General features: G+C 44.2%; 2 protein-coding genes across 3 annotated transcripts; one reads left to right on the plus strand and one right to left on the minus strand.

Annotated features, from left to right (window-relative positions):
- Window positions 1-8,052: 8,052 nt before the first annotated feature.
- si:dkey-93l1.9 (uncharacterized protein LOC562339 homolog) lies at window positions 8,053-13,002 on the plus strand. The gene is made up of 4 exons (XM_067240470.1): window positions 8,053-8,115; window positions 10,665-10,899; window positions 11,070-11,199; window positions 12,333-13,002. Exons 1-4 carry the CDS (start codon window positions 8,053-8,055, stop codon window positions 12,391-12,393), a joined length of 489 nt encoding a protein of 162 aa, XP_067096571.1. The 3' UTR covers window positions 12,394-13,002.
- Window positions 13,003-14,657: 1,655 nt separating this feature from the next.
- On the minus strand, window positions 14,658-22,168 carry emd (emerin). 2 transcript variants are annotated; one of them, XM_067240642.1, is made up of 7 exons: window positions 22,148-22,168; window positions 20,610-20,698; window positions 19,773-19,862; window positions 18,107-18,141; window positions 17,909-17,934; window positions 17,703-17,765; window positions 14,658-15,063 (listed from the first exon to the last, which is right to left on the minus strand). In XM_067240642.1, exons 2-7 carry the CDS (start codon window positions 20,686-20,688, stop codon window positions 14,865-14,867), a joined length of 492 nt encoding a protein of 163 aa, XP_067096743.1. In that variant the 5' UTR covers window positions 20,689-20,698; window positions 22,148-22,168; the 3' UTR covers window positions 14,658-14,864. The 2 variants fall into 2 exon arrangements, with proteins under 2 accessions (XP_067096743.1, XP_067096744.1); XM_067240643.1 differs by lacking the exon at window positions 22,148-22,168 and adding an exon at window positions 21,042-21,072.
- Between the last annotated feature and the right edge of the window lie 271 nt (window positions 22,169-22,439).

Genomic DNA, 22,439 nt, shown 5'->3' on the forward strand with positions numbered 1-22,439 from the left:
AGGGACAGGATAGGCAAATGTTCTTTAACGTCTAACTTATCTAATTGTAACCGTGAACCACATGTGATCTTACTCAAATAAGCATGTAGAACGTTGAGGTGGCATGTGTGTGCTGTGCTTAACCCTTGTGTTATCTTCGGGTCATTCTGACCCATTAGTCATTGTGACCCACCGTCGTATTGCGACAAATTTACCTCATACAAAAACAAAGTGAAGCCTTTTCTGTTGGGCTGTCTCAGACACCCCACATTGCAAAGGTTAAAATAAAATTATTTGTATTTGTTTTTGTATTGGGTAAACACAACAATGGTTCGTTATGAACCTTTGGGTCATGTGACCCGAAGGCAGCACAAGGGTTAAGACATAGTACCTGGTCCTGCTGGATGGAGAGGCTAGGACATGGTACCTGGTCCTGCTGGATGGAGAGGCTAGGACATGGTACCTGGTCCTGCTGGATGGAGAGGCTAGGACATGGTACCTGGTCCTGCTGGATGGAGAGGCTAGGACATGGTACCTGGTCCTGCTGGATGGAGAGGCTAGGACATGGTACCTGGTCCTGCTGGATGGAGAGGCTAGGACATGGTACCTGGTCCTGCTGGATGGAGAGGCGAGGACACACTGAGAGGATTGATCCTAAAGAATATATTGTGCTTATTAAAGTTATGCATTGTGCTTATTAAAGTTATGAACTTAGAAGTGTGCCCAGGCTTAAACATTGGGTCTCACACTGAGTGTGGGAAGCAGGCTGTTCTTTGTGTCTCTATCTTTTCATTTTCAGAAACAACCTTGAATCTGGGTGGAGATGGCACCCGAGCAGGTGGGACGCGGAGGCAAGAACAACTCCCTGATGCACGAGAGAACAAGCTCAACCCTCTTTTCATCTTTCTGTTTTAATTGCACTGTATATCATATGCTGGGGCAGGGAAAGATAGCCAGTTGGACTTCGTGAACCAGCCCAAACTCTGTTGCGGGTAGGGAAACTTAGACAACTCCAGAGCTCTGTACTTGTTGATTTCCAACTGCTGCATTAAAGCTGATATTATCGGACCTCTGCGACTCCAGACCACTCTTTCTAGAACACAGATTTGTGTCATTGAATACTATCATTACATATTGGAATAGACACATAGATATATGAATCCTTCAATCCACAGATTCATGCGGATATGCCAGTCTGGTCCAGATGAGTCCAGACTGGTCCAGACTGGTCCAAACTGGTCCAGACTGGTCCAAACTGGTCCAAACTGGTCCGGACTGGTCCAGTCCTCGAGTGTGTGTCCACTGTGGCCTCAGGGTCCTGTGGAACATGGTTCTTCATGGTTCTACATAGCACTGCAGAAACACGCTGCCATTTGAGTTAGTGTCTCCTTTCTGTCAGTCTGAACCAGACTGGTCTCTCTCCTCCGATCTCTCCCACTGCCAAGGGCTTTTTACCTACACAGCTGTTGGGAGAACAAGATCATTTGACCCTGCACTGTAAGATCTTTCTGATAAACAACAAACCTTCCCCAAGATCCCAGTGATGCTGTGTGGTATCGTCAAGTCTTGGCTGAAGATGCTCGACATCATTCAATGAAGATATTTAGCTATAAAACCCCTTAGCAGCCCATTTAAACTCAGACAATGTTGCTTTAGAGATGTGATATAACTTTGTGAAACACGGCCAACAAATTGCATTGGTTCATAGTTTGCGACCCCCCGATGCATGAGGTCCTCCTCTGATATTCACGGTTTAAAAACAGGTTTCTGATGAGGCTGGATAGATAAATGTACCAATTCTCTTAATTTCCCTCAACAACATGGACGTGTGTAGGTGCCAGCAGCAGACATATGTGTTGGGAGATAAGAAGTGGCAGAGCTCCTATAGCTTCATATCAGTGTCAGGACAGAATTTGAATCTCACATGTAATAAACTCTTCCCTGGAGATGGAAGTGAAATGAGTCTGGATGATAGACATCAGCCCACTGTTATCATGTGCTGGGTTGTCCTCCACTGTTCTGAACTATATTTAAGGGTCTGCTTTCGTCTGTCTGAGAGGGCTTCAGATGTTAGGGCTTCAGATGTTTCTGGAAAGCAGGTAAGAGTTTTGTGTCTTTTGTGCTTTTGAGTTACAAGAGTTCATTATTGTTATTGTTCATCATTTATACTGTAAACTGTTTCATTGTTTGGAACTCTGAAGGCAGCAGGTGTTTTCTGACATTCATACTTCAATATATCATGTTTTACAAACTCACTGTATGACTAATATAACAAATGTTCAATGTCAAATTTTCTTCAGACTTTCTTGAAACTCTAAATTGTCTCCTGAAGAGAAGAACTAAGGTGAATACATTTGAGGAATTTTTCTGACATGTAGAGTTTACTTGTATATTTTTCTACTGTATTCCAACACCAGTTGTACTCCAGCTTTGATGTGGCAATGTAATAATCACACAGTATCTTGCTAAAGCACATGAGATGATTCTAACATTTTGAGATCTTCTACTGTATGCAATAACCCCTTTGGCATGTTGTCCTGATTCATGTTGTCCTGATTCATGTGTTTCCAGCTGCAGAGATGAGACTGCTGTTGAGTGGAGCCGTGCTCCTTGTCCTGGTCATCACAGTGACAGTTGAGGCGGTCAGTGACTTTTAGGGTTTATAGTTTATAGTTGAATAAAAGGTTTATGTAGGTTTTGTACACAAGGGGTCATTGTGGCTCAGGTGATTAGTGCAGTGGCTTCTAAATACCTAGTGGGAATACATGTACATTTATATTTTTGGTTTTTGTTAATGCTATAACTATAATATGTGTACTCTTTAAATTACAAATGAATTATACTTACGTGAGTAGTTCACAATAAAAATGATTCAATAATTAATTGATGTAGAAATGTGTAATTTACTAACAATTGTAATTTAAAGTGTTACAGTGTCATGGATCTTTGTCCAATTTTTCTTTTTATATATTAACTGATGTTAAACCAGCAGTTTTCTTATTTTCTTTTCTTATTGGCTACTTATCAAACGGACTGCTATAGGGTAACACTTCTGTAGGCTACCTCTCTGTACCTCCCTGCTGTGTCCGTTAGCTGTGCTGTTCAAGGGGCTAGCAAACTGTGCTGTTCAAGGGGCTAGCAAACTGTGCTGTTCAAGGGGCTAGCAAACTGTGCTGTTCAAGGGGCTAGCAAACTGTGCTGTTCAAGAGGCTAGCAAACTGTGCTGTTCAAGAGGCTAGCAAACTGTGCTGTTCAAGAGGCTAGCAAACTGTGCTGTTCAAGAGGCTAGCAAACTGTGCTGTTCAAGAGGCTAGCAAACTGTGCTGTTCAAGAGGCTAGCAAACTGTGCTGTTCAAGAGGCTAGCAAACTGTGCTGTTCAAGAGGCTAGCAAACTGTGCTGTTCAAGAGGCTAGCAAACTGTGCTGTTCAAGAGGCTAGCAAACTGTGCTGTTCAAGGGGCTAGCAAACTGTGCTGTTCAAGGGGCTAGCAAACTGTGCTGTTCAAGAGGCTAGCAAACTGTGCTGTTCAAGGGGCTAGCAAACTGTGCTGTTCAAGGGGCTAGCAAACTGTGCTGTTCAAGGGGCTAGCAAACTGTGCTGTTCAAGAGGCTAGCAAACTGTGCTGTTCAAGAGGCTAGCAAACTGTGCTGTTCAAGGGGCTAGCAAACTGTGCTGTTCAAGAGGCTAGCAAACTGTGCTGTTCAAGGGGCTAGCAAACTGTGCTGTTCAAGAGGCTAGCAAATACCAGCTTATTTAAAAAACCTAATTGGCCTTAGTGTCAATTTTGAATTGTTGAGATAGGGGTTTGTATAAGGAATATTTATGGCATGTACTGTTTGGAATCTAATGACTGCATTCTTATTCACATTCACAGTACGAGTTTGGAGATATAATTGCTTTCCCAAAACGAATTCCATGCATTCCAGTAATCATTTTTAAGCACTTTGCCGTTTATGTGGGAAAGGAAAAGGTGGATGGCTTCCACAAGACAAACGATGAAAGCGACATTTTTGAATATACAGGTAGGCCTATGTGAATTTCAAAATTGTTAAAATGAAGCGATTGCATGATGCGATTTAGTTGAGATTCATCTGTACACAGTAGTGGTTCTAGACCCTTTCACTAGGAGGGCCAAGCTGGGGCCAGTTGTACTGTTACAGGGGCCAGTTACATTAACCCGTTAAGGAGTAGCGTCGCACATATGTGATCGTTCGAATGCAGGTCTCACAGCGTAACGTCGCATATATGCGATTTTGAACATTCCAACTGAATATTTTCCGATGGACAAAAACTATGCCACAAACGCTTTAGTATGGCTTCAAAATGTACTAATGAGAAGGCTAACAAGTAACACTAGCACGGTAGTAGCATTACTACGAGTATTATGCTAGCTTACTTAGCCCGGAAGCTAACTAAAGCTAGCTAGCTACCCTTTCGGAAAAATAACTTACACTTTGGGGACCGTCGGAAATATTTAGAACTCACGTGTCTTAAGGTTAAATATGAATGTTGTCATGTAGTTTTCGTCACTGCATTGCAGGCATTAACAGGCAAAAGACCATGTGTATAACAATTCAGACTCAATATTTAGGGGGGACACAAGGGGGTCCAAGCTTGTTGTCACAGGGGCACTGGCCCCCCATGGCCCCCCTCCTAGAACCGCCCCTGTCTGTAGAATAATGCAAGGAATCTCTGTCTGGCTGTGTGTGTGCAAGTTTTATAGTGGGATTTAGTGGAACAATTAACCTGAGAACCGGATACTGTGCTAAGTTATAACATTTCATGTGTCAGTCTCAGCACCCAAGGAAGTGGGTAGCCGGTGTGTATCGGTGAAACTCACTCCTCAGGTATGTAACAGGCCACCCGCGTCAACGAATTGCTTTTCGTTGGCGTAGTTGGTAGTGGTGGCGCTTGGGAAGTCAGAGGTGGTCGGTTCGACTCCTGGTCGGAGTGAACAGTGGCCCGTATGCCTCTGACGGAGCTTGCAAGACCACGTCTGTTACAAGTGCAATGCTGCGTTTGATCCCTAAAAGCATCGAACTACACAACGTGTCGCTGAGCTCCACTAAGCTCTATAGGCTACTTTCATTTAGAAGCACATTGTTGTATCACTATTACAACGCCGATGCAGGTGTTGAAGTGCTGACAGCTGGTATAACATTGAATCAGCTTCTTTTAAAGGGTTTTCTTTGTGGATGAACTTCTAGCTAGCTAACAGAAAAACAACATAAGTTGGATACTTTATGTCAGTATAGATCAGTCCATTTTATTACATGAGTTAATGCATTTACTGATGCAAGAACTCTACCTGCACATTGCAGACATCAACTAACCGACATTATAATCACCAGCTGCATCACGGGCACTGCACTATCTATAATTCCAGGAATCTCAGTGTGTGTCTGTGTGCCACCGAATCAACTAAGGGACATCTTAAACATCGACTGACAACTAAACATTTAGCCCACGTCATAGAAAATACAGATATCGCTATTCAGACTAAAAATACCAGGATATGACTTGTGGGATTGCCTAGCCTTAACTGAGAGCTTGAGTTCAATGTCGCCCAGCCCTAACTGAGCTTGAGTGGGCATTAAAGACTAATGATGCCCTGGTGGGCTTGTTCTTACTGCAGGTCCAGTAGGCATTCCACTTGCTAACTGTGTCTTTGGCTCGCTTTCCGGGAAGGAACACAAGCTGGCAAATGACGATTTTGGAAAGTTGCCTAAAAGCACTGAAGCTGAAATGATTAAAAGAATCATTGAGAAACACAAACAATGCAAACATTATCGTCCCTTTACCAACAACTGTGAACATCTAGCTACCTACGTGCGCTATGGAGAAAATGTTTCCCTGCAGGTAAGACTGGCTGCCTCAGCTGTAGCTGCTCAATCTGACAATTTCCCCGCCGTGGTGCTGTCTGTGTGCTGTCTGAGTGCTGTCTGTGGGCTGTCTGTGGTGCTGTCTGAGTGCTGTCTGTGTGCTGTCTGAGTGCTGTCTGTGGGCTGTCTGTGGTGCTGTCTGAGTGCTGTCTGTGTGCTGTCTGTGTGCTGTCTGTGGGCTGTCTGAGTGCTGTCTGTGTGCTGTCTGAGTGCTGTCTGTGTGCTGTCTGTGTGCTGTCTGTGTGCTGTCTGAGTGCTCCCCAGTCTGTGATGCTGTAGTTTGTCACCAAGTCTGCTGCCTGCCTGCCTTCCCTTTGTGTTTATACTTTAGGCTGTCTTGCTGACTTGTTTGTTGTCTGCCGGAACGCCGATTCCGGCCTGCTGAGTTTACCAACTGCCAGTAGAAGTTCCCCTGTCTGTGTGTCCGCTTGTGTCCCACTTTCTAGTCATTACAGCTGCCATTTTTTTCCCTTTTCCAAGTATGTCAGTGAATCCCCACTAGGTTAAATCACTCATATCTGTTATGTTCACAGTGTGGTACACTTATCGGCAAACATTTGGTAAAAAACAAAAAAACAATCGCCGAAATCCTGAAGGAAAGAAGTTTGGAACTGGAGGTCGGAAAATCACTACCAGAACAATGGTCAAACCCAGAGGTCTTAGAGAACTACCTCAATGACTTTGATGAAGGCAAAGTTGGCCAGAATGTATGTGAGAAAGCCGCCCAGGCAGGCTGAGACCTTCAACTTAAATAATAATTAAATAAACCTAAATATCTTAATGTGAGATATGTGTGTCCTCTTTGTGTGTCTGAAAGGCTTGGATAATAACCATCATAACAGAGAAATAAACACAAAAACAAACTAGACTGGCCCTCAGAGACCCCAGGTACATTATAGAAGAGACAGAGCACTTCAAACTCCTGAATAGAACTTTATGGGAAAAGTCTGTAACGCCAAACAAGGCGGTTGTATGCACATGTTCACCACGACCTGGAATAACAGTTTGTGATTCTTTCACTGAAAAAGTATCTTTATAAATTCAAAGATGAAAAATGTCTCTTCACACACCGATTGTGTTACGGAGTGTGGTGGGGTAGGACCCCAACACAGGAGAGGTGGCCAGGTAGAGCATCAAACAAGGGGTTATTCATTATGACAGGGAAACAAGCAGGGTACTCACAGTAACAAGGGCAAGGACAAGACAAAGCCTGGACACAAAACAGGAACCTAAATACACAGAACCAAACAAGACACAGGTAGACACAATAACACCAAGGAGAACTGAAACCACTCAACAAGACACAGGGAAACACAGGGCAGGGAAAAACCAAAAACAGGGGGGCACGGCCAGTGGTGGTCCTAGCACATTTGGCGCAGTTTACCCATGCCACCCCCAAACCCCCCCCAACCAAGTAAACGGCACGACAATGGGTGTGGACACACAAACGCACTACTTTTTTATGCAAGCAGTGTGCGCCAAACACATAAATGCCGCCCCTCTCTTCATGCCGCCCGTGCTTAGAACCGCTACACTATTGTGTAGCTTTTACACTATTGAATCTATTGTTTTTATAGAGTTGCTATTTTAATTATTACTTTTATCACTTGTATTATTGGTTTTATTGGTTTTATGTAAAGCACCTTGAGCTACAAATTGAAGTACTAAAATAAAATCAAACTAAAAAATACAAGCATTTAAAAGCACAATTATACCCAATTATTACTAAACTTTAACAATGAAGCAACCATACTGTTAAACTATTTTATACTGCAACAGGATGAATATAGAGATGGTTAAAGAGACCTTTAAAAGTAATTAGCTAATATAACCGCTAAAAGGAAAATGATCTGATGACCTCTTCCAACACACCTGGTTCAAATAAATGGGTCGTTATCACGGTTAGGACAGTACTATATACACTAATACATGTATATATCAGTATTGGACAGGCATTGTTGAAACAAGAGAATGGCAGATGGTTCCAAAGCCTTTAGAACGTTTGAGAAACTCTACTTCAGAGGGTGGGAGGGGCAGACTCTAATGTCTCGTTAGCCCCGGGGAAACACACACTCACGTTCGCATGTTTTCCTGTCTAACAGTCCCGAGATCGGTCTGGACCGGACCACGACCATAACACCGTAGAACCGAAGACCAGAGCTCAGCGATCGAAGTTCCGTGATTTGGAGAATGGACAGCGCGAGCCGACTAAATGGAGAGGACGTTGCCCTTAAAGAACTGGGTGACGTCGAGGTAAACGCTCATACACGCACAGCAAAAGGCGCACGCACACTTAAATAAGGTAGGCCTACACTATTAGCCAATTGATAATCGTAAATGTTGAACGCTTGTTGAGCTTAACTACCAGAAAGGTGCCCGCCGCTCAATCCTGTTCAAAACCACAAACATGTTCTGCTGTTTTATGGATTTAAGGTACCTTATAGGCCTATATGCTAATTGAACTGCATACTGTTTGGTGTAAAGTTCACTTTATTGTAGGGTTAGGATAGGTTTTGTGTTTGAGAATCAAAAAAGGGACGTGTCTCCGTCATGTCGCTCGAGGGTCCACGACTACCGAGCTTTTCTCCCCTCTGCGCGGAGGAACGAATAGAACGCTTTTGTTTCTGAACTTTCACACCCTGGTGTGTCGTCACCATGCCGCGCTCTGGGCGCCCCGCAGCCGTGGGAATGATGGTGCATTAGGCACATCGAGTGGCTGTCTATATATAATAATATTAAATACTGTTGTTGAGACGTTTGTAAGATACTTTGTGTCGTCCTAATTTTTTTTTATACATTTGAAAGTGATTGGTATATGAGGATTAACGTGTGTGTAGTTCTGTAGTTTTGTGTGTAGCTGTGTGTGTAAGTGTATATCTGTGTGTGTGTAGTGGTGTGGAGTTGTGTGTGTGTTTGGAGAAGCTGAAGGCAGGTAGATACAGAGGCAACATGAGAGACATGTCATTTCAAGCCCTGCCTAGTGAGGTGAAACCAAACCCAATAGGCCCTCCCAGAGCCATAGAAAAAGAGAGTTGCGACACGTCCATAGACTCCCATTGTTATCGAGGAATGAGGAAGTAAAGCGTGCCACATGCTACCTATAGTTCCAAACATTGTATTTTTCACTGTTGAACCCCATTCATTTTCAATGTCTCCGAAGCAAGTTAGCTGGTAAATTGATGAAAATCCTGCATTTTTTCATATTTCTACCACCACATATCAATTGTTATTAGTAGTATTTTATATAGCCAGCTTTAGTTAAAGTTTATCGTAAGATATAGCTTGTTAGATTCTAAATGCAGTTAGAGCTAGACTGTAGGTCTAGTATCTAACGTAAGCAACACTTTTACTGTAGCTAGCTGTACGTGTATCATAGCCAGAAGATCACCGGATCACTAAATAAAATGTTTTATTGAATGCAATTGGTTGCCTTGTATATTCTGTTCTATTTACCAAACTCCTTTCTTGTCTTAAATTGAGCAGTTGCTGGTGATAATGGTTAGATTCAACTTGCATCAAGTACTACAAATATAAGTGTTGTTAATGTGGTAAATTGTAAGTGGGCTGATGAATGAAAAAACGTTTAACAAGTCCCATTTACTTCAACAGTCGAAGGTTAAACGTTAAGTGGAACAATATAGTCCTCATTAGGCTACTGTTTGGTATGTACGGTATGGTAGCTAGCATAGCCATTTCTAGCTCTGCTTCACAATATTGCGTTATGTATTAGAAGTTAATGTAATAGACATAAATGTTAATAAAGTATCAGACATACATGATACAACACACCAGTAACCAATTGATATTATGTGTTACACCGAAAATGTCCGTGAATCGAGATGGTGCTGCTGTCTGTCCCGCCGAAAACCATTCATACAGGTTGACAGCAGTGGGGGTTTTTGGAACTACAGCGAGCTACCGGAACCACATGAAAAAAAAGCTCTACCTTTCTAGTGTTTCACTGGCAGTGAATGTTGTATTTCACTCCATTCTACACCAAAAACGTGGGAGGACTGCTTTTTGGAGATACGAGTCTGCTGAAGATAGCCAGAATCTCGGATTTCTTTAACGAGCCTGTTTCATTCATCATTTGCCTGAGAAAGCGACTTCCGTTAGCCAGCTGCATTGAAAACTTGGTTATACAATGCAGTAGTTCCAAAAAGAGGTTTTTGGAACTACAGCGAGCTACTTGAACCACGTGATCACGTGTCGGCGAGATGAAAGCGTGTCGCAACTCTCTTTTTCTATGGATCTGAGCCCTCCCAAACACTGCCTACACAGCTGCGTGTGTGCGTGCGTGCGCTTTACCTGGTAACACAGATACTGCTGTCTCATCAGAGAGGAATGACTTCAAATAACAAATGTTCTTCTACACAAAGAGGGGTGTGTTACCAGGTAACACTGTTCTGTCTGAACTCTTTGTGTAAAAGAACATTTGTTATTTGAAGTCATTCCTCTCTGATGAGACAGCGGTTCACTGCGGACAGAACACAGAGACAGAAGACAGTGACAGAGCACAGATACAGAGCACAGAGACAGAACACAGACAGAACACAGACACAGAGCAAAGAGACAGAACACAGACACAGAACATAGAGACAGAACACAGAGACAGCGCACAGTGACAGAGCACAGTGACAGAACACAGTGACAGAACACAGTGACAGAGCACAGTGACAGAACACAGTGACAAAGCACAGAACACAGAGACCAGAGACAGAGCACACATACAGAACACTGTGATAGAACACTGAACACTAACTCCGCCTCCCCCACACTAACCCCGCCTCCTCTGCCTCCAGGCACAGGAGGCGGCCAATGAGAAAGAGTTCCGCGGCATCAACATGAACCACTATGCCACCAAGAAGAGCGCTGCCCAGAGCATGCTGGACGTGGCTCTGCTCATGGCCAACTCCTCCCAGCTGAAGACCCTGCTGTACGTGGGGCCGCAGTACCGCTTCTACATTCCCCTGCTGGTGCTGCTCTCCCTGTCCATCACCCTGCAGGTGGTGGTGGGGCTGCTGCTGGTCTTCATAGGTGGGGGCACACACACACACACACACACTTTCTACACATACTGAACAATATACATATGAACACAGATACAAAAACACCTAATGCTTTCACTCCTGCCTCTCTTGACAACAGTTCCAGTTTATTCAGATGTGTGTATGTGTGTGTGTGATTGTGAATGTGTGTCTCCTCAGTAAAGTACGACCTGAACGACGTGAGGAAGCATGCGAAGCTAAACATGATGAACAACTCAGCCACGGTGTTCGTGTTCTTCACGGTCCTCATCAACATCTTCATCACCGCGCTTGGCTTCGAGGGGAGCCGGTAGGCACACACACACACACGTGAGGACAGCTGAGTATTACACTGTCCTAACACACACACACGTGAGGACAGCTGTGTATTACACTGTCCTAACACAAACACACGTGAGGACAGCTGTGTATTACACTGTCCTAACACACACACACGTGAGGACAGCTGTGTATTACACTGTCCTAACACACACACACGTGAGGACAGCTGTGTATTACACTGTCCTAACACACACACACGAGGACAGCTGTGTATTACACTGTCCACACACACACACACGAGGACAGCTGTGTATTACACTGTCCTAACACACACACACGTGAGGACAGCTTTGTATTACACTGTCCTAACACACACACACGTGAGGACAGCTGAGTATTACACTGTCCTAACACACACACACACACACGAGGACAGCTGTGTATTACACTGTCCTAACACACACACGTGAGGACAGCTGTGTATTACACTGTCCTAACACACACACACACGAGGACAGCTGTGTATTACACTGTCCTAACACACACACACACACGTGAGGACAGCTGAGTATTACACTGTCCTAACACACACACACGTGAGGACAGCTGTGTATTACACTGTCCTAACACACACACACATGAGGACAGCTGTGTATTACACTGTCCTAACACACACACGTGAGGACAGCTGTGTATTACACTGTCCTAACACACACACACATGAGGACAGCTGTGTATTACACTGTCCTAACACACACACACGTGAGGACAGCTGTGTATTACACTGTCCACACACACACACACACACGTGAGGACAGCTGTGTATTACACTGTCCTAACACACACACACGTGAGGACAGCTGAGTATTACACTGTCCTAACACACACACACGTGAGGACAGCTGAGTATTACACTGTCCTAACACACACACACACGTGAGGACAGCTGAGTATTACACTGTCCTAACACACACACACGTGAGGACAGCTGAGTATTACACTGTCCTAACACACACATCCGTCCTGCGTGAAGAGACAGGTCAAGACTTTAGCCCTTGTTAGATGTTGTTGTTAGATGTTGTTAGATAACAGAAAACACACTCGGATAACACAGTACGATACTGTACATCTCCCTGACCTTTCACCTCTGCTACCCCCCAGGCCAGCTGTGATGTCACTGCCAGAGCCCTCGTTTGTTCTGCAGACCACAGGCCCAGTCTAGTCCCATTAGCCTTTGCTCCGAACTTCCACATTGTGACCTGGCCTGGACATATCACATGACCTGGCCTGGACATATCACATGACCTGGCCTGAACACAGAGACAAGCATCATCACAACACAGGAGTTCGGATTTTGCGGGACCAGCAGTGACTCGTCACCTATGGCAACAGAATTTGAGTTAGCTAAAAGCTAACTCAAGCTAACTGTCACTTCTTAAAACAAACGACCCGTTGCTAACGGGGTGATTGCTAGTCTGTGGCTAATCTGGGTTCATGAGTTGATATGGCATCAATCAGCTGAGAAGAGAGAAGGCAACAGACACAGGACTTAAAGGCAGAGTAGGCAATGTACTTGTTGTCATATTTGCCGATATAAACTTCATATCCTGATAGCAACCAATACATCTAAAGGTTTGACAGTCAAACAAAATCAATCCCAAATCTGTGGGCGTCGCAGGACTGTAATAAACATCAAATAAACACGACCAATCATTACGGTCTTATGATGGCATTCGGCCTGAATGCAGTGATTGGACGAGCTACCTGTCTGTCTACCTGACAAAAAATGTTGTGCAGAATTTGAACATTTTACAAATTTATGATTTTTCAATTAAATAATACCAATATATTCTACTTTATTTAGAGAAATTAAATTCTGTTATAAATGTGGGGTTTGATGCAGGCTTTGTATGTACGATTATCTGTGCCAATATATGTGTGTGTATGTCTTTATATGTTGGCATGATCTGCATGAACTGTATATTTACAGCAGTGTTTCCCACACAGACTAATTTGTGGCGGTGCCACAGAATCAACACCGGCCGCCACATATTGCGTTTCGTTATTATCATTGAATTAGCCTATATTTTAACGCTATCTAAAACACGCAGCGTATTCGTTCATCTGCATTTCCTTTCCCTGCTCTCCCTCCGTCTCTCTGTCACTCACGTGTCTCTCTCACATACACACACAGAAAGCAGGTACAACATCAGCACACGTTAGCAACGACACATAGATACGTTCTAGTAAGACAGACAGCGATATCAGCGAGCCTTCAACATTAGTACTATAGCTAAAAGTCTAGGAAAGTTGAGGCTACTTTTCGCTCGGTACCTACGAACATGTCTTAATCTGCTAGACAAGTTGGTTCCCCTTCGTTCTTTTGGTGAGCAGTCTCACGAGCCCTACTTACCCACCGTCATGGAGCCGTCTAGCTAAATAATTATTTAGCACTAGCGTTGCGACCTGCATACTGTATGCAGAATTTGTTTACAATATTTTCGGGCTTCAACCAGTGCTGCTCAAGCAGAAAGACAGGGTCAGAGAGAGAAAGAGATTCATTAGGCATTGAAGAAAGAGTAGGAGAGGAGGACAGCATCCAACATGCTGCTGTGAGAGAGCCAGCTGAAGCAACAGGTGAGGTGGACAAACAGATGTAGAAACAGGCAGGTAAGAAAGCAGGTCTCAGGACAAGGGAACACATTTCTATTCTTCTGTTTCTGGCAGATAGGACTTGAATGGGGTGTGACTTTTGTATAGGGTGTTAAATATGTGGATTTTGGGTTGGGCGTGTGGATTTTGTGAAGGTGTGAATAATTTTTGATTAATATTTAATATAATAAAGTTATGTGTAACGAACAAATTAATAACAAAGGAATTATTTTGACCCCCCACCCAGTCTGACATGGAACAACCCCCCCCCCCCCCCCCACCCCCCCACCACCACCACTACAAATTGCTTTCTAATCTGTGGGAAACACTGTACAGTATCACAGTAGCAATGAGATCTGAGCCCTCGAAGATCACAAACATTCAGCCGTGGGTTCCCGCCCTAAACAATGAGATCTCTCCAGGTTCCCTGAATCTTTCCACAATATTATGCGCTGTACAAGCTAAACGACCTAAAGTCTTTGCAACTTGTGTTGAGCCATGTTCTTTTTGAATGGACAATCCTTTCACAAAGATGGCATGAAGCGATGAGCCCAGACCCATTCTTTATAAACACTGAGCTTTTGGTCGATGCTCCTGTTATGCCAAATCCTGCCAATTAACCTGAGCACTGGGGAATCCTCCAGTTTATTTTTCACGTGTTGCAGTTTGCAGGCATCAAATTCTGAAACGGTGAATACTTAAAAAATACAATTAAGTGGGTTAGTGAAAACATTTATATTTTTTCAGTCAGTTAGTTTCAAGAAACTTGACAAATCACAGATGTATCTTTTTATAACATTTTAGAAAATATCCCTTTTCTTGGAAATGAGGTTTGTATGTACGACTAGCAAACACACCAAAAATATTTTTGCAAGACTTCTGCTGTTTTATTTAATAAAAAAAACTTTGGTAATTTAGGTGCAGATGTAAGAACAGGAACAGAAAAGAAAGGGGGGAGAGAAAATGGAGGAAAGAGAAGGAGAGAATGGGAAAATGGAGAGGTAGCAGAGAGAGAGAGAGTGAGGAGAAAGAGTGAGAGGACTATTTGTGGATGTGTCCTGTTCCAAACGGGCTTTCTGTGTTGGCCTCCATGCTGGAGTAAATGAAGTACAGGAAGGCTGCCAGCACAGCCAATAGGAGCAGCCACAGCCACAGGGACATGCCCCCTGCAGCCTTTGTGATTGGCACTTTGGAATGTGCAGTGCTGTGATAGGCTGCCTGGGTGCTGTGGATCTGGGGCCTGATCAAGCATGGAGATGAGATATTACACACACACATACACACATGCTCACACACACACACATGCTACCACACACACATGCTACCACACACACACACATGCAGGGCCGGGGTGGGTAATCGGGAGAGTTCCCGATGGGCCGCTTCACTTTTGGGCCGGTGGGCCGCTTCACTTTTAGGCGGTCAAGGACTTTTTTGTTTGTTTGACATTTGTCACGTTAGTCTATCTTCTCTTAAAGTAGGCTACACACGTTCTGCATTCTGACACCTCAGCCTCAGCATGGGTTGTACCATGTGAGGGAGTTCTCCCCTCCCAAATAGAGTTGGTTGGGTCCATAGCCTGTCTTTTCTAAAACGTTTTTTCAGATCAGCTACCGATAGCTGGGACGGGCGACGCTACCGTAACGATACGCGTCAGGGAGGATGGATGGGAGCAGGGCCGGAGTGATGGCATCACTAGACAAGGTTTTTACCAATTGAAAAACGTCTGTTTATTTTACATAAAGCTCAAACTATTTTACATTTAGTCATTTAGCAGACGCTCTTATCCAGAGTGACTTACAGTAAATACAGGGACATTCCCCCCGAGGCAAGTAGGGTGAAGTGCCTTGCCCAAGGACACAACGTCATTTTGCGCAGCCAGGGCGAACCGGTAACCTTCAGATTACTAGCCCGACTCCCTCACCGCTCAGCCACCTGACTCCCCATTTTGCGCTCAAATAATGGACAAAAATGTTCGCTCGCGCGCAATGCGCGCTCGCACTAAGTGTAGAAGTCCCTATCTTGCATCACATCAAACCCATGTCGTTGGGGCAAAGCTCCGAATGTTTACAACGTCTGGCTCCGTGCCTGATAACAGTTTTTTTTTTCTCGCTTTGGTACTATTTTCACAAGTAAGGTGTACATTTTCAAAACTCTTAGTACAAAAATCCAAACTGATCACACTTGTAACGCAGCTAGTCATTCTTTCAAAACCTGATGGAATGCTTTCAGTCAGTTGCACATGTTTCCAGTCCACATAATCATTGTTTCAAACACAAGATTATTGTAATATGTAATGGGAACATTTGGTTTAATCACCGAAACACAACAGTATTGATCTTCTTTCAATTTAGTACTTTTAACAATCAGTTCATCCAACAGCAAACAATGCAAGATACATGTTTCAAATCGGCCTTAGAAGTGCTGAAATTAATATGTTCCAGTACTATGTAAAAGACAGATTACACAGTTTCACATTAGGCAATACACTTACATTACTCACATTTACATAATAAATAATAATTTCCAAAATATCCATCCTATGTGTAATCAAGTGAAGGATCAATGAAGACATCGTCTACAATCATTTGGGCAAATTACGTAGTTTTTACTATTTTTCAGATATAATTGTAACATAGGTATACTTTCTATTATGTAACTAAATGAGAACAAAACATAACATTTAGAGGCCCCATGCCCACCTCTCTGACCTCTCTGTTGGTGCCCATGCCCACCCCTCTGACCTCTCTGTTGGTGCCCATGCCCACGTCTTTGACCTCTCTGTTGGTGCCCATGCCCACCTCTCTGACCTCTCTGTTGGTGCCCATGCCCACCTCTCTGACCTCTCTGTTGGTGCCCATGCCCACCCCTCTGACCTCTCTGTTGGTGCCCATGCCCACCTCTCTGACCTCTCTGTTGGTGCCCATGCCCACCTCTCTGACCTCTCTGTTGGTGCCCATGCCCACCCCTCTGACCTCTCTGTTGACCTCTCTCATGCCCACCTCTCTGACGGATCCCTTGTCCACAAGCTCTTCCTATTCCTTGCTGTCTATCCTGCTATGTTGAAAAAAATTGCCAGTGTTTACGCCCCCACTTTTACTTATATCTAATGACCAATTGTGGTTACCCCAATCTGAAATCAAGTAGCAATAACGAGTATTCATCATGTGTGGTTAATTTATATGTTCGTACAAAAACAAATTTTATTTCTGTAGTTCTCAAAATCAATATACTGTTTATTGCTGAAATGAAAATATATAGGTTTACCAAACGGTTCAGTGATTAACCATTAAGATCAGTTGGATTAAGTGTTGGTCAAATGTATTTACGCAAATTAGATGAGAAGCATATCAAAAGTATTGTGAGCATTGCATTGTGAAAGACAATGACTTCATATGAAAGATATTTCTTTGATGACACACTGATTAGGTGTGGTGAAAAAGTGATTGTGTAATTTTGTGCATTGTACTTTGTCAATTGAACATGTGATTACATGTTTGAAAAAACAGACTTTTTGATGATCTGCTTTGACCCTTGTACTAACAGTTGTGAGGTTTTACCACATACTTGTGAGAATAGTACCAAAGCGAATAAAAAAAACTGTAACACTCGGATCGTTAAGCAGTCTCAAAAATTGTATCAATATAAAAAATTATACGATCCCTTTCTGTAATCATGATACCCCCCAGAAATGTTCACTGCACCCCCAGTCAAAGCAGGCTGCATCCGGGCCTGTTTGGTATACAAAAAAAGGGCCAGTCTTGGGCCTGAAACTCCCGGGCTGAAAAGTGGCCCCACTCCGGCCCTGCACACATGCTACCACACACACACATGCTACCACACACACACTGACACACATACACACAGTGGTAGACTCACTCTGTGTCATGGCCGTAGTGATCATCAGGGAGCTCTTCATACTTGGAAACGATTCGTCTGGAGCTGTAGAACAACACAAACAATCCCAAACATAAACACGCTACATATTACAAACATTATACATACATTCATACATACTATAGTATACATACTATACACATACTATAAATACTATACAAATACTTTAAAGTGAAAGTTTTGCTTACACATCTCTATATCCTTCATTTCTCACCTGAGGGGAGAGAGACAGACAGGTACGCTGGGTTAAAACAGGAGAGACAGACAGGCAGCAACACAGACGGACAGACAGCCAGGCAGACGGATAGACAGACAGATGGACAGACAGACAGACAGATGGACAGACAGACAGATGGATAGACAGGCAGACAGACAGGATAACTCACTGGTGTATGATAGTGTATATAGGTCACCTCCTCCTCTGCAACAACAACAACAACAGCTGAGTACCTGTAAACACAGCTATAAACACTTCCTGATGGGTCAGACCCTCATGGGCTTCCTGATGGGTCAGACCATAGATATATATAAAGGGTAGATGTCTCGTCCGCGTTGCCGGACAACGGAGTTGAACGTCCGCACATGGCGGCCATCTTGCTACAGTCAACTCGCTCACCCATTACATTTACATTTAGTCATTTAGCAGACGCTCTTATCCAGAGCGACTTACAGTAAGTACAGGGACATTCCCCCGAGGCAAGTAGGGTGAAGTGCCTTGCCAAAGGACACAACGTCCTTTTGCACGGCCGGGAATCGAACCAGCAACCTTCTGATTACTAGCCCAATTCCCTAACCGCTCAGCCATCTGACTCCCTTTACACCCATAACATTGTGTTGATGCTACATGTACTTTTTAAATGACCATAACTTGCTCGATTTTATAAACGGTTTGGTTTGTTATCAACGTCAGAGATGTCGTTATGCCACTCCATACTTATGAATAATTCTGTTATTTAGAAAATATAATAGAAGTATGCAGTGGCATAACGACATCTCTGACGTTGATAACAAACCAAACCGTTTAAAAATCGGTTGAAAATTGAGCAAGTCATGGTCATTTAAAAAGTACATGTAGCATCAACACAATGTTATGGGTGAGCAAGTTGACTGTAGCAAGATGGCCGCCATGTGCGGACGTTCTAGACTCCGCCGTAAGACATCTAGTCTTTATATACATCTATGGGTCAGACCTTCATGGACTTCTTGATGGGTCAGACCCTAATGGACTTCCTGATGGGTCAGACCCTCATGGACTTCCTGATGGGTCAGACCCTCATGGGCTTCCTGATGGGTCAGACCCTCATGGGCTTCCTGGGGGGTCAGACCCTCATGGGCTTCCTGATGGGTCAGACCCTCATGGGCTTCCTGATGGGTCAGACCCTCATGGGCTTCCTGGGGGGTCAGACCCTCATGGGCTTCCTGATGGGTCAGACCCTCATGGACTTCCTGATGGGTCAGACCCTCATGGGCTTCCTGATGGGTCAGACCCTCATGGGCTTCCTGATGGGTCAGACCCTCATGGGCTTCCTGATGGGTCAGACCCTCATGGGCTTCCTGGGGGGTCAGACCCTCATGGGCTTCCTGATGGGTCAGACCCTCATGGACTTCCTGATGGGTCAGACCCTCATGGACTTCCTGATGGGTCAGACCCTCATGGACTTCCTGATGGGTCAGACCCTCATGGGCTTCCTGATGGGTCAGACCCTCATGGGCTTCCTGGGGGGTCAGACCCTCATGGGCTTCCTGATGGGTCAGACCCTCATGGGCTTCCTGATGGGTCAGACCCTCATGGACTTCCTGGGGGGTGTGGCCACCAGGGGGGTGTGGCCACCAGGGGGGCGTGGCCACCAGGGGGGCGTGGCCATCAGGGGGGCATGGCCACCAGGGGAAGCCCGAGAGCCCGCCTGCCCCCCCCACACACACACACACACACACCCCCACAAGTCGCTTTGGACAAAAGCATCTACTAAATACATGAATACTGTTATCCAGGTTGAGGTCGCACCAGTAACAGTAGTGCTGGTTGTGAAATAATTCTGCAGGGGCTGGTACCTTCCTCTCTGTAGAACGTCTTGTCAGGAGAAACATCAGGTTTGGCCATCACATCCTTCAACTTCTTCACATACAGACCACGAGTAGAGCCTACACACACACACACACACACACACACCACACACCTCAAAAGCTACAAAAATAATCCATACCACCACACACCTGAGAACACTGCGTTTGTCTGTGCTGTGTCAGAGTGCGAATTATACAATGACAATCGGGGGGGTTACGGTTACAGGTAAGAACGATATATAAATGTATCGACCCTCACGACCTGTTGTTTTTACCTCTTTTGGGGGGGGTCCAAGTCTCAATTAAGGGGGTCATCACCCCCCAAAATTCAAACCCTGTGTGTGGTGCGCTGTGTGCGCTGTGTGTGCGGTGTGTGCGCTGTGTGTGTGTGCGCGGTGTGTGTGGTGTGTGTGTGTGTGTGCGCTGTGTGTGTGTGCGCTGTGTGTGTGTGGTGTGTGTGTGTGTGGTGTGTGTGTGTGGTGTGTGTGTGTGTGCAGATCGTCCGCTGGCCTTAGCCACTGTTCTGCTGGTAGAACTCTGCAGGTGTGGGATGTGCGGCAGGTACAACCCAGTCTCATGCTAGATAATACAGAAGTATGACACTAGGTACTAACAGAATGAAAGTTCCTGTAGCGCGCGTCGTACCGACTAGAGGTCCATGTTTGATAGTTCCTGTAGCGCGCGTCTTACCGACTAGAGGTCCATGTTTGATAGTTCCTGTAGCGCGCGTCTTACTGACTAGAGGTCCATGTTTGATAGTTCCTGTAGCGCGCGTCTTACTGACTAGAGGTCCATGTTTGATAGTTCCTGTAGCGCGCGTCTTACCGACTAGAGGTCCATGTTTGATGCCGAACTTCTTCAGCAGCTGGATGATTTCCTGGTCGCTCTTCTCCTCGAGAGACATGACGCCGTGTCTGACCGCAACCAGGGGAGAGAGAGGAGAAGGGCGGCAGATGTCAAAAGTTGCGAGTTGTGAGAGGCTGCAGAACTGAGAAGCTGCAGAACTGAGAGGCTGTAGAGCTGAGAGGCTGCAGAACTGAAAGGCTGCTATGGAAGCAAATCAATGACATCATGTTTAGAATTTTAAAAGGCATTAAATACTTAATATTGAAATTTAAACACCACCGAATTTGTTGATTTTGAATTCACCAAAAATTTAAATGTATTTATATGTAAAAAAAATAATAATATTGCAACATCCAGGATACCAAGGATAGGTAAAGGCAATTGAGCCTGAATTCAATCGAAACATCTCACTTCTCCGAGAAGGGTCCAATTGCAGAGCTCTCTCCTCAGGCTTCTCTCATCCAGGTGTAGCTGTTCATATCAGATCTAACAAGCTGGTCGAAAATATTTTAGAAACCTTTGAAACCCTTTAAAAAACGTTTTGGGAACACTCAACGGAAGTTTAAACTTTTTGTTAAACTTTTTTTCAAAAATGTAGTTTTCAACCTGTCAAAACTTTTGCAAAAATCTTTTTTCAAAGCTGCAGTAGTGAACCTGTCAGATCAGATCTAACAGACTGGACAAACAGACTGGTCTCAGGTCAGATCTAACAGACTGGACAAACAGACTGGTCTCAGGTCAGATCTAACAGACTGGACAAACAGACTGGTCTCAGGTCAGATCTAACAGACTGGACAAACAGACTGGTCTCAGGTCAGATCTAAAAGACTGATCTCAGATCAAAACTAACAGGCTGGTCTCAGATCAGATCTAACAGGCTAGTCTAAGGTTCGATCAGGCTGGTCAGAAATATTTTAGAAATCTTTCAAAACTTTTTGTTCAAACTTTTTTGGAACACACAGCACGAGACCAAGTTTCGAGTTGGAAAAAAGTTGAAAGGATGAAAAACCATTCAGAGAGGGAGAGAAGAGAGAGAGAAACTGATTTTGAAAGGCTACGTTGCAGTTGAAGACTTAAGTTATGCAACTCAGCGTGGAAGGAGTGACACCAATGAAGTGAGTCATTAGCGTAGGAAAAGTCAACACTATCTTATATTTCGCAAATGTTATCGTTTTGCTGTTATGATTAGGGTGTAACTCAGCCGTAGAGCATTTGGTTGCAGCATATCAGGAGTTTCAACTACTCCTACTGTACGTCCCTTGGGATAAAAGCGTCAGCTAAATTTATTAAATATTAGGTAGGCTACTCTTGATCCGCTTGCGAGTAGCAGCTAAAATCAACTGGGAACTCGTAATTTTTCTAGCAAGCGGTTACTCATTTAGCGAAATACATTTACTAATCAAGTTAGCTACAACATACTAAACCTGTGTATTAACTTAGTAGTTGCCTAGCTGACATCTGAAAATACTGTATCAGTGCTTGAAGTGTCTGTAGGACAGATCCGTTTCATCACTCACCTTTCAAGTTTTCAGCACCCGGAGCCACGCGACTCTGCTCATATTATGGGCACGAGCCTTGTAGTCCATGTCGTTTTACCGGATGGGGCGTTGGCTTTGTGGGGTGTCACTCACATTGATCAAAATGGATGATCATGGAGATTCCCGTTAAATGAATTCATTTATGAAAAGTGTTCATGATCTTCAAGTGATTGTTGCTTGGCGACATTTCTAACCTGAAAAGTCTTCTGGACTTCATTGTGTGTAACTGTGATTGAGTGAGAACGTGTGTGTGTGGTCTAAGCCTCTTAAA

Source organism: Osmerus mordax, chromosome 7 (assembly GCF_038355195.1).
Source record: "Osmerus mordax isolate fOsmMor3 chromosome 7, fOsmMor3.pri, whole genome shotgun sequence".
Classification (NCBI taxonomy): Eukaryota; Metazoa; Chordata; class Actinopteri; order Osmeriformes; family Osmeridae; genus Osmerus; species Osmerus mordax.